This window comes from Nannobrachium achirus (genome assembly GCF_963921795.1).
Source record: "Nannobrachium achirus genome assembly, chromosome: 7".
Taxonomy (NCBI): domain Eukaryota; kingdom Metazoa; phylum Chordata; class Actinopteri; order Myctophiformes; family Myctophidae; genus Nannobrachium; species Nannobrachium achirus.
The window spans coordinates 63,519,907-63,536,052 of NC_137816.1; the positions used below are offsets into that span (position 1 = coordinate 63,519,907).

Here is a 16,146-nt window from a genome sequence, read left to right on the forward strand (position 1 = left end):
CAAAATGATATGTATTTGGCCACGGACCTCCATCTCAAAATATTTAGTTCCAGGGACCACCAAGAAGCAAAATTGCAAAAATTAATGACAAATGTTCGCTTAAAAAATACATATATTCAAAGATTTGCACACATTTTCACAACTTTTCAAAAATAGCAGATCTACAAGCTCTGACCTTGTAGATAGATCTGCTATTTTTCAATAGCTAAAGTATAAAATAATGAAGGCCCCTCCAACTTGTGTGTGTGTGTGTGTGTGTGTGTGTGTGTGTGTGTGTGTGTGTGTGTGTGTGTGTGTGTGTGTGTGTGTGTGTGTGTGTGTGTGTGTGCATGTTACCTGTGGAACAGTCGTCTCCTATCCACCCTGGGTGACACTGACAGGAGCCATCGATGGGGTTACACACACCGTTGTTAGTGCACACACACGTCTGGTTACACCCTTTACCATACACACCACTGGGACACACTGAGAGAGAGAGAGAGAGAGAGAGAGGGAGAGAGAGAGAGAGAGAGAGAGAGAGAGAGAGAGAGAGAGAGAGAGAGGTTAAGTCCTTTATCATGCACTGCTGGGTAAAGGCCCTTTAAGATGGGGGAGAGTGACGAGGGCCTTCTGGCTTGGATCAGCGGGTCTCATCAGAGTCTGTGCAGCGTGGAGAGAAAGAGAATCACAGAACCACAACCAACCCCCAAAAGACCAAAAGCCACTCAAAAAGAGAAGAGCAGTTCAGTACTTTCCACTTTTGGTACTTTTACTCAAGTCAATTCCAGACTTTCACTTAAGCAACAGAGTATTTCTACATTGCGGTATTGATACGTTTACTTAAGTAAACAAATGTACCGGTACGAGTACTTTTTTCCACTGAGGGCATATACGGTTTAGGTGGATAAATGTATGGCTATGAAACTTTCCAAAGAAGAAATGTCTACGAGTCATATAAGTTCAGTCTCCCCCAACAGTCAGGCATCTGTCACAGGCTCTTGGCACTTGTCTGGTGGAGATCTGGGACGTTAGATTAGAAATATGAGACAGATTGTGAAGACATATTTCAAGTTTTTTCAGTGTGTGCTGAAGTTCATGAGGTTTAATGAGATGACTTATGAGTTTATGTAACTGCAGCGTATTGAACTGTTAAGACGCAGACTGAGTAATTCACTGTGTCAGTGCAACCAATCTTTGATGGTGCTGCATCAAACGGGAGTCATGAATATGAGGGGGTGATGATTCACTGGAATACCATATTGCAAATAATACCCAAACTTTAAGAGGAAGTTGTTTTTTCATATTATTCGCTGTCGGGTGGAAACCTTGTATGTCCAAAACTGTCACAAGCTCCAGTTAGTACCTACTTCTCTTGGGGGACATGTCGGAATGGAGAACGACACCCAATGTAGATAATACTCTGTTACAACTACAAGTAGAAGTCTAGTATTCAAAATATACTTGAAAGTAAAAGTACAAAAGTATTGGCATCAAAATGTACTTAAAGTACCAAAAGTAAATGTACTCGTTCAGAATGTCCCATTTCACAAGTTCAGAATGTATACTACATCTTTTCAAAATTGCAGATCTACAAGCGCACAATGCGCCGTTGCATCTCGATCAGGGGGTGGAGTTCTCCAGATTTAACATGAAACAAACCCGGAAGTAAGTGTTCCTACGAATGGCCGCTAGTCTCACTGTTTCCCCCCGGCTGGTACCAAATGGAATATGTTCTCCATTGGACCCCATTAATTTTTCCCGAACTTTACATTTGATTTTCTTAACGTAATAAACATTGATAATCAATCGCACTGCAGTGTGAATGCGCCCAAGACGTTTGTAGAATTGGTCTCAGGATGGTTTAATACAGTGGTTCTCAAAGTGGGGCCGGGGACCCCCAGGGGTCCTTCAGGGAGTTCCAGGGGTCCCAGCTAATTGATAGTTAAGAACCAAATGGACCCTTATGGATGTAACTCCATGTAAGAGAGTGTATAAATGGAACCGAATGGATCGTTAATGGGTCCAATTGGTTCAATTTATACACTCTCCGACTCTAGTTAAATTAACACTGACTTTACAATATAAATTGGGGTGTCAGAGATATGTGGGTCCGTAGCCTAATGCATGTCAAACTGGGGGTCCTTGACATGAAAAAGTTTGAGAACCACTGGTTTAATAATACACTCTCTCTCCCAGCTCTTTGGGGTTGTGAACCAGCCTGCACACAGTGAGTTCTGTGAGGTGAACAATGTCAGAGTGGGAATGATTAAAACTCAGTTTATTACACTCCACCACCCCGAAAAAGTACTGCTCAAATACCCTTCAGATGTTATGATGGGCACGAACCACCAACCAAGCAGAAATAAAATCAAACAAAATAATAAATTGTAAAACAAAAAGAAGAAAAACTCGATCATTTTCCCCTGTGGCAAGCAAATCTTCTCAGCGAGTGACAGTGTCTTACATAGAACATGCTGATCAATATTTGACCACACACACACGCAAACGCGCGCACACACACGCACGCACCCACGTACGTACGTACGCACGCACGCACGCACGCACGCACGCACGCACGCACGCACGCACGCACGCACGCACGCACGCACGCACGCACGCACGCACGCACACACACACACACACACACACACACACACACACACACACACGCGCACACACAAACTCATCGAGTGGCTGTTTTATATAAAATTCCATTTGGAGCCAAGCCTCATTTACAAGTGTTTCATCAACTATACAACACAAGTCCAGAGCAGCACACAGCAGCCAAGGAACCCGCCAGTCCCCCTAGTGGTAGATAGTAGTAGATTTACTCAAGTGCTGTATGAGAGTAACATTTTGAGGTACAAGAACATTACATGAGTATTTTTTATTTAATTTTTTTTTATTCAACTACTCTACTATTAACTCGTTAAAGGTAGGGTAAGTGGTTTCATTTAATTCAAATATTAACAAAATGGGTCTATGTTTTGATAGTACTAGTAGTTACTAGTACAGAGTGTTTCGTCCATATTTGGACTTCAGCCTGCGAGGAGAAAAAAGCAGTTTCAAAAACTGTTGTGTGACAAGTTTTCCTCCAACCAGGATAGAGTGGGGCCTTCCTCCAATCATGGTCGAGTGGGGGCGGGCCTTATGCGCGCCAAGGCCTGCCCCCCACTTGATCATGATTGGAGGAAGGCCCCCGCCTGTCACCTACATGAAAAGTGAAGCCAGGAGGAGCTGGGAATCAAACCGAGCTTTACGGTTAAAAAAGTCAACTCAATAATACCTCCGGAGCTCTGACTCCTGGCCCAGAGCAGCGCTTACATCTGTACCAGGGGTCATCGCCATGTTGGCTTTTGGTGGACATGTTGGTCAAAATTCTATTTTTGCCAGCTAACAGGCCACTACAAAATGAATATTACCTGAAACACATAATGTGATAGCTATGAATGACCATAACAGGCCTGTAACTCTGAGTGTACAAATGGAACCAATTGGACCCGGGGGTCCAAATAAAACGTTTGAGAACCACTAGTACTGGTGGACTGTACTAACCCATTTAGTGCTCCAGACATGAACGGGTTAAAATGTCCAGCGTGCCTCTCGCAGGCTCCATCCGCGGCCATTCTCTTATTTTGAAGGCCAGAAGTCCATTGCGTAAACATTTTCGGTTTGACGTCATGACGTCATTCAAAGGAAGCGATCGTCACCCCATGCCGTTGCTGTAATGGCCGATCGTTGCCTTTGTTATTACGTTATTGTAGCGAGAATCTAATGCCATCCTTGGCTTTAAAAGTGTTTTTTGGAGAAAATGGACATTAAAGATGAGATCTACCGTCGGCCTCCATGTTAAGGGATTACTATTTTGTGCACGTGGATCCGTGATGATGATGAATCGGCGAGTCCAATCGTGCCAGGACTTTCCAACGGACCGTAGGGTAAGAGTGCCAGCGTTACTCTATATACAGTATTTTACGCGAGTATACTCGGGATCGGCACTCTAAATACTCGGGTATTTTTCACGAGTATACTCGGGATCAGCGTTAAATGAGCTAATATGTAGTAAATCAGTGTCATACATATTATGAAGAAAACCTGGAGACTGACATTCAGTAATTGATCAAAATAGATAGAAACAGTAATTAGTAACATGCAGATCAATACAGTCGAGATAAATTCAGTTCACAGGATTGTTAGAGGCCTACTGTATATGTCAGGCCTTCTCTAACATAGCAAACAGTTAAACCAGTCCAGAGTTGTAGATGGGAGGTGTGCAAGTAGGATGGACGTTCTCAATGGGGAATTTGTACATCCGGCAATGGCACTGATCAAAATATTATTTTGTACATCATTATAATGGAACAGAAAATCTAACATTCACCAGGGACGAGGCCATGTCATTTGTCTGTGTATACGGACACATTGATGACCCCTGATCTGTACTCCAGAAATGCAACAAACAACCAGACGTTGTACCTTGGTTGCAGAGAGGACCGAAGTATCCGGGGAGACACTCGCAGTGTCCGGTGACGTGGTGACACGCCCCGTCACTGTGGACGCACTGGGGACACGACTGGATACACCGCTGACCATAGGACCCAGGGGAACACGCTGAAGAGAGAGAGAGAGAGAGAGAGAGAGAGAGAGAGAGAGAGAGAGAGAGAGAGAGAGAGAGACACAGAGAGAGACACAGAGAGAGAGACAGACAGACAGATAGACAGACAGACAGACAGACAGACAGACAGACAGACAGACAGACAGACAGACAGACAGACAGACAGACAGAGAGACAGAGTCAGAGACAGAGAGAAACTATGAGTGTGCCATGAATAGACCTTTTTCATGGCAGCCATGTTCACTTGTAATGTTACATTTTGTCAATTCGATGATTATTCACATCGGGCTGGTTATAGCGCCACCAGGAGGCCGATTACTCCTGTCTTCTACAGATTCTGTCCAAACGTCACGCAACTAAACTTCCACTGGCTAATGCCAGGAGCTCGCCTTGTGTGGGCGCAACATCAAAGGCAATGGACAATTCTCTCTATCACTCCGTGTTCAGAAATGTTGCCATAGATGAGCACTTTGTCGTCTGTACTTTTGAAAGCAAGATTGCAGGTTTTTACATTCGTCTAGCGGTTAGCGAGAACGGTCTACTGCTCACAGTATCGGCTATTATAGGAAGCCGCTCCATTTGGAGGAGGCGTAGTGACCTTTATGCATGATTGTTGTCTGCTGTGTACATAACACTGTTCTGCCGTCTAGGCACTTTGTTACTAAATGTTTTCCTAATTGTCTGACTGCACTGGCAGTGTTTGTCTTCTTGTACTTCTGTTTATGTGGACATACGGTAAATAGATGTTTCAAATGTGTGTGTGTGTGTGGGCGTGCGTGCGTGCGTGTGTGTGCGTGGTCTTGTCTACACAGTGTTTACCCCCCAATTAACTAAGTGAAGTCTTCATTGTCCTCCTCTGTTTGCAAACGTCCAATGGAATCATTCTTCCTTATAAAGCTTTAATTATCTTTAATTGATGTTTCTTTAATTGATGTTTCTTTAAGTGGCTTTGTGCCGTTTCACCCCAACTAGCAGATCTTTGTAATTAAGATCATTGGGGAAACTGTCAAATGAGTGTGTCAGTGTGTATGTGTGTGTGTGTGTGTGTAATATCTCACCCCTCCTGCAGGTGGCGCCCCGGTATCCAGGTCTGCAGGTACAGGCTCCATCCTCCACAGAGCAGGAACCTCCGTGTTCACAGCTGCAGCTGAACAGACAGTCTGGTCCCCACCGGCCCTCTGAACACACACTGTCACAGCGCACACCTGCACACACGCAACCATGCACACACACACACACGCACGCACGCACGCACGCACACGCACACGCACACGCACACGCACACACACACACACACACACACACACGATCGCACGCGCACGCACACACACACACACACACACACACACACACACACACACACACACACACACACACACACACACACACACACAGTAGAAGTGTTAAGACTGCATGTGCCTGTTTCGTGTAATCATTCAGTTCCCAACAGATCCCCAAACCTGTAGTTTTGGGGAGCGCTGGTTTCAGTTCATTCAACATCCTCTGCGTGTTTGCTGGTGGTGAGACCAGTGGCGTCAGTTTAGAAAAAGCTAAGGTATGGCAACATGACTGGTGTCTTGCACGCGCACCTTCGCGCACGTGCAAGACACCAGTCATGTTGGCATACCTTAGCAACAGGCATGATACATTTATTTTAAGAAATACATTCTATTTTCCCCCCGTTTCTACGTTTCTTGGGCTGGATATGGCAGCCCATTGTTGTTCAAGTGCAGCTAAATTTGGCATGTTAGTAAACGCGCCACAATTAACGATAATGCATTGCACCTGTGCAGATGACCTGCGGAACCTGGGAATATACCTTTCTGTCAAGATGGCAGCTGCATAGCCCTGCCATACCCAATTGACGCCCCTGGTTGAGACGCTCCAAGCTAGACATATATACAGTACTTCACCCCGCAACGGCATTGCACACTGAGAACAGCTGATATACTAGCTTTTCTGCCCCCCCCAGCACCACTGTACTTCCCACGGCTAATGGGTGTGATTGGTAGATACATGTACATCTAAGCTCTAAATGTCTAATAACAATGTCTAAAGCCCAACCTGAATCGTTTCCTAACTTTAAGTCCAACTCCACAAGTCATTTTTAAGCATACAACAAACCCAAAAAAGTTTCCCTAGGAAAAAGCTCCTCACAATCTCGTAACGCACGCACACGCACACGCACACGCACACACACACACACACACACACACACACACACACACACACACACACACACACACACACACACACACTACCTCTTAATGAATTGCTTCCCAGTTGTTGCTGATATGGTGTTTTGTTTATCTTCGTTTAATGTTATTTATATATTTGCCACCTCCTGCGTGGGCAGTGTTGTAAATTAACGTTTCACAACAAATAATGTGTGCGATGCATCTGCTGCTAGTGAAGAATTGTATGTCAAATAACCTATAAACTGAAAACTGTTTAACTGCTGTAAACAGTATCTTTCTTTCTTTCTTTCTTTCTTTCTTTCTTTCTTTCTTTCTTTCTATTTTTGCCTATTCCAGTGGTTCTCAAAGTGGGGTCCGTTTGATTGGTCGATTGGTTTAAATTGGTACAATCGTTTAGTTTTTTGGGGTATAATAATCGTTTGGTATGTTCATCTCGTAGCTCAACTAAACTAATAGATTTTGCATTCATGTGCATTTTTATAGCGCCTTTATCCAAGGCACTTTACTAGGGGTGTAACGATATAGTAACTGTATCGAAATATCGCTTTTAACTTAAAAAATTGAAGTATATAGAAAAGAAAACAGCAAAAATCGAACCGTATCGTTTTATTTTGTATCGTATCGAATCGGCAGTGCAAAGAATCGATTGTATCGATACTATCTACTTGTGCATTGTATATTTAGCATTTTTAAGGAGAAAAAATGAAAAGGAGGGGTTTAATTACTTTTCCTTTCCATGTAGCTACACTGGTCCATCGATAAATGTGTGTAATCTCTGGGTTCGGTGCAGGTTTGTCAATATGCAATGTCCATGTATTTAGCAGGTAATCACTGTGTTTACTTATTTATATCCATAATAATATATGTTTCCCTTTAAAACCTGCACTATCCACACCTTTCACACAGATTTAATTTCTTTGCTAAATAGTTACTATATCGATTTTAAATCATTGAATCGAATCGTATCGTATCACCATGAATGAAACAATATCGTTCATGTATCGTATCGTCAACCATGTATCGTGATATGTATCGAATCGCTATTAAAATGTATCGTTACACCCCTACACTTTACATATAGATTGTGCATTACATGTATTCACCCATTCACACATAGATGGTGTAGGAAACCATGTGAGGGGTTCAGAGTCTTGCTCAAGGACACTTCTACACTAACTCTGAGGGAGCTTGGGATCGAACTGGGAACCTTCCTGTTTCCAAGCAGCCACTCTACCAACACACTCTCACTCCCAAAACGGCAATTATGGCCTTCGGTGCAGTCTGAGCCACTGTTTAGCCATGGGTTAGTCATGTTGTAGTATGTTGTAGTCATCAGGTCACAGGTCACCGGATCACAACTGCTAATGTTAGAACAAATACCAGGCTTTCCTTGGAGGTGTAAAGTCTGGTGAAGCAAGCTGATCCCATCTCACTCATTTGATGATGCAGTGTCCCAGTCTTTCATCAGCCTTGCGTGTGTGTGCGTGTGCGTGTGTGTGTGTGTGTGTGTGTGTGTCTGTGTGTGTGTGTGTGTGAGTGAGTGAGAGCACAAGCCAGTTTAGAGAACAGAACAGAGCTGTGCTGCTCACTAGAGACAGTGTCACACACACACGCACGCGCGCGCGCACACACACACACACACACACACACACACACACACACACACACACACACACACACACACACACACACACACACACACACACACACACACACACACACACACACACACAAACACTCGACCATAATGAATTATAGAAATCAGAAATAGAGTGCTGTAAGCGTGTGAGTATTTGTCTCTTTCTGTGTCTCATTGGATCTGTATGTGTATCTACAGCAGGGCTCCCCAATTAGTTTTCCCCAAGGGCCGAATTATGTCTAGGCAGCCGATTTCCGTGTTATCCTCCCTTGGGATGGGTCTGTTATCAACCCTTTCATGCCTTGGCCAAGGCTCAGTAGTCGGACTACCAACTACCAGGAGCTGGTAGATCCGTTATCGCCCATAGACTTGTCATTGCAATGCGCATGCGCCAACGCACGTTCACGGGAACAATGTACTGGTCGCTCCCTCAGTGAGAATCGAACCCGGGCCGTCGGATTACCGGTCCCCGTCGCTACCGACTGAGCTAACCAGGCAGCTGGCGGACTTTCTTTTTTTTTGCTTGGTTTTACACATGACTCGGTAACGGAACGCGACGCGGTGGTGAAAAAATTATAATTTTTAAAATTATTTAAACTAGTGAAAACAGCCGATCTACAAGCACACAACGCCTCGCACCAAGGCGTTGTGTGCTTGTAGATCTGCTGTTTTCACTACTTTTGTGCGACGGCCTTGTATGAGTTGCGAAAGAACGTACAAATTTGGAGATACAAGATTTCCAGCCGACAACGATGATATACTAGTGTTGTTGCTGCTCTTATACCACCATTATTACTGGGGTTGGTGTGGGCCGCCTATTGGGGAACCCTGATCTACAGTATATACAGCAGCTCATCATAAATGTCCTTTGACATATAGAATATGAAATCATTTACAGGCTGCCAAGACTCCATTACTGTTAGATCAGTGTTCACATCCTCTTTTCCTTGGAGGACCCCCGACCCCCAGGCATGTGCACACATAGACATCAAAGGGGGCTTGAGCCCCTGCCCTTTTATCATTCTGTAAACAGTGCCCTCTCCAGACCATGAATGCAGTTTTTACTATGGCGAAAGAAATGCGTTGTGAGCTTGGAGGTCTGCTATTTTGGATATTTACACCAAAAGGCCCTTTTAGACATTTCAGCCCCTGCCTCTCTAACATTCTCTGCACGTCCCTGCCGACCCCCTTCTTACATCTGACACAAGCTCGGATGTCACATCCATGGTGTACAGCACTGGTTCCCAAACACTGGGTCGGGGCCCATGTGTGGGCCGTGGACACGTTTTTATTTCCTACATTTTGTTTTTAATTATCATTTTTATTTCAAAACATTTTCAGAAACATTCCCCCAAAAGCTAAGATTTTCATGGATAAAAAAAATATATAAATATGTTTTAATTCATTATTTAAATGATTAAGCAAAAATTGAAATAAAAATCTAAGAAATGCCTTAAATTTCAAAACACATGTTTAAGAAGTAGTGAAAATAGCCGATCTTACAAGCTCACGACGTGGCGCAAAGCGACGCTTTGTGAGCTTGTAGATCTGCTGTTTTCACTAGTTTGGGTCCCGGTCAAACGTCTAATCTCTCTTTCGGGGTCTCGACCTGAAACGTTTGGGAACCACTGGTGTAAAAAGAACCTGAAACGTTTGGGAACCACTGGTGTAAAAAGAACCTGAAACGTTTGGGAACCACTGGTGTAAAAAGAACCTGAAACGTTTGGGAACCACTGGTGTAAAAAGAACCTGAAACGTTTGGGAACCACTGGTGTAAAAAGAACCTGAAACGTTTGGGAACCACTGGTGTAAAAAGAACCAAAATAAAACATCTAACGTTTGGGAACCACTGGTGTAAAAAGAACCAACATAAAACATCTAACGTTTGGGAACCACTGGTGTAAAAAGAACCAACATAAAACATCTAACGTTTGGATCATCATCCAGCGTGCAGACCTTTCTTTTCTTTATGGATTCTGACCTCGGCCCGGCACCTGTTTTTTTTAGTGAGTGAATGTGCATGCTTTATTCCAGGGTTCCCCAATAGGCGGCCCGCGGGCCATTTGCGGCCCGCGAGGGGCTACTGTCTGGCCCCCACCAACCCCAATAATGGTGGTATAAGAGCAGCAACAACACTAGTATATCGCCGTTGTCGGGTGGAAACCTTGTATCTCCAAATTTGTATGTTCTTTTGCAAAGTAAAGCCCTGCTTCATCATGCAAGGCCGTCGCAAAAAAGTAGTGAAAACAGCAGATCTACAAGCACACAACGCCTCGCACCGCGAGGCGTTGTGTGCTTGTAGATCTGCTGTTTTCACTACTTTAAATCATTTTTAAAATGATAAATGCAAAACGAACGTTTTTGGACATACAAGATTTTCACCCGACAACGACGATATCTGAACAGTCACTGGAGTAGTGGGAACGCCACCGTCGCCCCCTGCTTTATTCTTTCAATTTGTTAAACTAAACGTGGGAAAACTGTGTGTGGATATGTGTTTTTTGCCCCCCCCCCCCCCACTCCCCGATTAAAAAAAGTGATGATTCTTCAAACCCAAAGTTAAGTACAACTTTTGTTTTGAACTTTAATTTGAAACCTCCATCGACGTATTGACACGTCTTCTGATGTCAAATCATTAGCAGTTGGGCTCCTGGCAGCGCATTGAAACAGTGCTCTCTCTCTCTCCATATTCATAAGGTTTCATATTGATCATATCTCTTACAGATCCCCGCTGATTGACAATTAGGGGTTAACATATGCAACGCTGCAAGCAAATACCACGGCGATCACTAATATAAAATGGAAATGGATGATTATGCTCACAAGTGAAATCCACCACAAAGTGGTGAAAGGTAAGTCATTTGCTGATAATGAAGAAATGCACTTTCTGAATGTCCATTTTCTTTTTCAATACGAGGCACAATATTGTACTTCACTCCACTAGAATTATTTGAAAAACTTTATGTAATTTAGATTATTACTAGTAAGACACCTCAGCACCATCTCTTGACCATCTGGCCAGTGATGTCCCGCTCCTGTGTTTCCATTGCATGTTTGGGTGAGACACGTATGTATTCAATGGCTCATAACTAGAGAAACCATGGTCGAAATGTCGCTTTGCGGAACCACAGAGATAACCTCCGTCTTTACACACGATCAGGGGATCGAGCGTCCTGGAAATAAATATTCTGTGACTACTTGAAGAGGTAGGAGAAATAGAAAATTGTTGGCAGTGTGGGGGTCAGTAGCACAACTCACCGGTCCATCCAGCGATACATCTACATGATCCAGTGACGGGGTCACAGCTGTCTGCATTGAGGCAATCACACGTCTCTGTGCACTCCACTCCATACGCACCCTCCTAAACACAACACATACATGTAGCATGTTAACTCCTCTCCATAAGTACCCTCCTAAACACAACACATACATGTAGCATGTTAACTCCTCTCCATAAGTACCCTCCTAAACACAACATATACATGTAGCATGTTAACTCCACTCCATAAGTACCCTCCTAAACACATACATGTAGCATGTTAACCCCTCTCCATAAGTACCCTCCTAAACACAACACATACATGTAGCATGTTAACTCCACTCCATAAGTACCCTCCTAAACACATACATGTAGCATGTTAACTCCTCTCCATAAGTACCCTCCTAAACACATACATGTAGCATGTTAACTCCTCTCCATAAGTACCCTCCTAAACACAACACATACATGTAGCATGTTAACTCCTCTCCATAAGAACCCTCCTAAACACAACATACATGTAGCATGTTAACTCCTCTCCATAAGTACCCTCCTAAACACAACACATACATGTAGCATGTTAACTCCACTCCATAAGTACCCTCCTAAACACATACATGTAGCATGTTAACCCCTCTCCATAAGTACCCTCCTAAACACAACACATACATGTAGCACTCCATAAGTACTCCACTCCATAAGTACCCTCCTAAACACATACATGTAGCATGTTAACTCCTCTCCATAAGTACCCTCCTAAACACAACACATACATGTAGCATGTTAACTCCTCTCCATAAGTACCCTCCTAAACACAACACATACATGTAGCATGTTAACTCCACTCCATAAGTACCCTCCTAAACACAACACATACATGTAGCATGTTAACTCCACTCCATAAGTACCCTCCTAAACACAATACATACATGTAGCATGTTAACTCCTCTCCATAAGTACCCTCCTAAACACAACACATACATGTAGCATGTTAACTCCACTCCATACGCACCCTCCTAAACACAACACATACATGTAGCATGTTAACTCCTCTCCATAAGTACCCTCCTAAACACAACACATACATGTAGCATGTTAACTCCACTCCATAAGTACCCTCCTAAACACATACATGTAGCATGTTAACTCCACTCCATAATTACCCTCCTAAACACAACACATACATGTAGCATGTTAACTCCACTCCATAAGTACCCTCCTAAACACATACATGTAGCATGTTAACTCCACTCCATAAGTACCCTCCTAAAAACAACACATACATGTAGCATGTTAACTCCACTCCATAAGTACCCTCCTAAACACAACACATACATGTAGCATGTTAACTCCACTCCATATGTACCCTCCTAAACACAACACATACATGTAGCATGTTAACTCCTCTCCATAAGTACCCTCCTAAACACAACACATACATGTAGCATGTTAACTCCTCTCCATAAGTACCCTCCTAAACACAACACATACATGTAGCATGTTAACTCCTCTCCATAAGTACCCTCCTAAACACAACACATACATGTAGCATGTTAACTCCACTCCATAAGTACCCTCCTAAACACAACACATACATGTAGCATGTTAACTCCTCCATAAGTACCCTCCTAAACACAACACATACATGTAGCATGTTAACTCCTCTCCATAAGCACCCTCCTAAACACAACACATACATGTAGCATGTTAACTCCTCTCCATAAGTAGGCCTACCCTCCTAAACACAACACATACATGTAGCATGTTAACTTCACTCCATAAGTACCCTCCTAAACACATACATGTAGCATGTTAACTCCACTCCATAAGTACCCTCCTAAACACAACACATACATGTAGCATGTTAACTCCACTCCATAAGTACCCTCCTAAACACATACATGTAGCATGTTAACTCCACTCCATAAGTACCCTCCTAAAAACAACACATACATGTAGCATGTTAACTCCACTCCATAAGTACCCTCCTAAACACAACACATACATGTAGCATGTTAACTCCACTCCATATGTACCCTCCTAAACACAACACATACATGTAGCACCAAGCTTGTAGATCTGCTATTTTTGAAAAAGTTGTGAAAATGTGTGCAAATCTTTGAATATATGTATATTCAAAGCGAATGTTTGTAACTCAAATTTTGCTTCTGGGGGGTCCCTGGAACTAAATATTTTGAGATGGGGGTCCGTGGCCAAATACATCATTTTGGGGGTCCTTCACGTGAAAAGGTTTGAGAACCACTGACATAGTAGTCTCTCAAGAACAGACTAACTGAGCTCCAGTTAAGTGAAAAGGACCTTTTCTTTGACGATGGCTGGCCAGATTGCTGACATAGAAACATTGGTTTTTCAAAAAATCTTAGAAGGATTCAAAAGACACTTATAGAATCGGGTCAAAATTCAAATTTTCACGATTTTTCAAAAATAGCACATCTACGTGAGCTTGTATATCTGCTATTTTTCAATAGTTAAAGCATAAAATAATGATACACAATAATGTGTACCCATTCTAAATGGTTAACTCCATACGTACCCTCTTGAACACAACACAACAGAACACATACACGTGACATTTTGACATGGTACAAGTGTGTACCCACACTCGCTCCTTTCGGAACCTCTCCCTCCGCCATGCGGCTCCGAGATGAGGTTCCACACTCTCATTATCCAGAATCGGGCTGATGGGGGGGAAGCTCCGCCGTTCGCGAACACTTCTTACCTTTTGTGAACATCCTATCCAAAAAGCAAAGTTCCTATACGCCGGTCTCTCATCTGTTTACTTCTCAAGCGTGGAAGAAAATCGAAGCAGCGTGTTGAAATAAAGACTTTATATCGCTCATTTTGTCAGCCAGTGCCATGTTTTTTAGACATTCCGGAAGTTGCGGCCGCATAGGAAACATTACTAGCTCCCCTGGTCATAGCCTCGTACCCGCCCCTCTTCCAACGGAAGTTGGTCGTTTACTAGACTAGGTCACGTGGTATATACACAACGAATAAGAGTGGGGAAAACAAAGAACCGGCCCGACAAAATGAACAATATAAACTCTTTATTTCAACACGCTGCTTCCCCCCAACGGCCCGATTCTGGTTGACGAGAGTGAGGAACCTCATCTCGGAGCTGCATAGCGGAGGGAGAGGTTCCGAAAGGAGCTACTGTGTACTGTGTGCAAACCCACACAGAACATGTTCACTCTCAAAGCGGCCTACAGACAAAAGTGACCAAATATTTTCTCTGTCCTGGGGGTGAGAATGCATTGCCACGCACGCACGCATCTTTCAGAAGATCAGGAAGCAACAGAACAAATTGGTGATGTGACATGTACCTTTATGGTAATAAAGAAAACAGTAACATAAAATGTGAACAAGAAGAAATGAGTGAATGTCATTACACACTGGCAACGCTTTAATTTAAACTGATGTTTGTGTCATGAATACATCCACACAGAACGTCAAGTGACGCAATCCTTTTTCCAAAATGAGGTGGATTTTTCACCATGAATAAAACCATCAACCTAATTAACCAAATTAAGAGTTTGATGTGAAATATTTCATAATATTCCAGATGTGTGTGTCCGTTTCATGCACACCCAAAGATGACATTAATTGTGATCATTAACCAAATGAGACATTCTTTGGTCGCGGATGGTTTTCCAATATTTTCTGTGAGAACCTACAGTATGAGTGAGTGAGTGAGTGAGTGAGTGAGTGAGTGAGTGAGTGAGTGAGTGAGTGAGTGAGTGCTTGAGTGTGTGTGTGTGTGTGTGTGTGTGTGTGTGTGTGTGTGTGTGTGTGCGTGCGTGCGTGCGTGCGTGCGTGCGTGCGTGCGTGCGTGCGTGCGTGCGTGCGTGCGTGTGAGTGAACGAATTGTGGATGGCAGTAAAGTGATGTAAAGTAACTAAGTACATGTACTCAAGTACTGTAAAGTAGCCTACTTTTTTGAGGTATTTTTTTTTTACTTTACTGATCTACAAGCGTAGATCGCAATGCATTGTGAGCTTGTAGATCTGATCTGTATAGATTGTATATGTTTAAAAACAAGTTAAATGGGGACATTCTGCATAATGAGTACATTCTGCTTTTGGTACTCAAGTACATTTTGATGCCAATACTTTTGTACTTTTACTCTGGCAAATGTTGAATTCCGGACTTTCACTTGGTTTAATAGAAACAGCGCCACTCACAGGACATGGGGTGTCACAGTAGAGCCCCCTCCACCCAGGGGAGCAGGTACAGGTGCCATTAGCAGGGTCGCACGCCGCTCCGTTGGAGCACTCGCACGTCTGGTTACAGTCCGGTCCCCATGTCCCACTGGAGCAGGGCACAGAGCAGTCTGTACCCTGCCACCCTGAGAGAGAGAGGGAGAGAGAGAGAGAGAGAGAGAGAGAGAGAGAGAGAGAGAGAGAGAGAGAGGTTTGTATCTCTGTATTAGTGTGGG

The 16,146-nt window shown here is 43.4% G+C and overlaps 1 protein-coding gene across 1 annotated transcript in view; it reads right to left on the reverse strand.

Annotated features, from left to right (window-relative positions):
* LOC308288915 (multiple epidermal growth factor-like domains protein 10) overlaps window positions 1–16,146 on the reverse strand; it is a gene marked incomplete at its 3' end in the record, with an annotated part of 138,144 nt that overhangs the window by 17,407 nt on the left and 104,591 nt on the right. The window contains exons 9-13 of the mRNA XM_080730389.1: window positions 15,893–16,056; window positions 11,690–11,792; window positions 5,653–5,799; window positions 4,456–4,590; window positions 337–465 (exon numbers count right to left, since the gene is read on the reverse strand). Of these exons, the coding sequence (XP_080586515.1) occupies window positions 337–465; window positions 4,456–4,590; window positions 5,653–5,799; window positions 11,690–11,792; window positions 15,893–16,056 (678 nt within the window). The remainder of the gene's footprint in view (window positions 1–336; window positions 466–4,455; window positions 4,591–5,652; window positions 5,800–11,689; window positions 11,793–15,892; window positions 16,057–16,146) is intronic.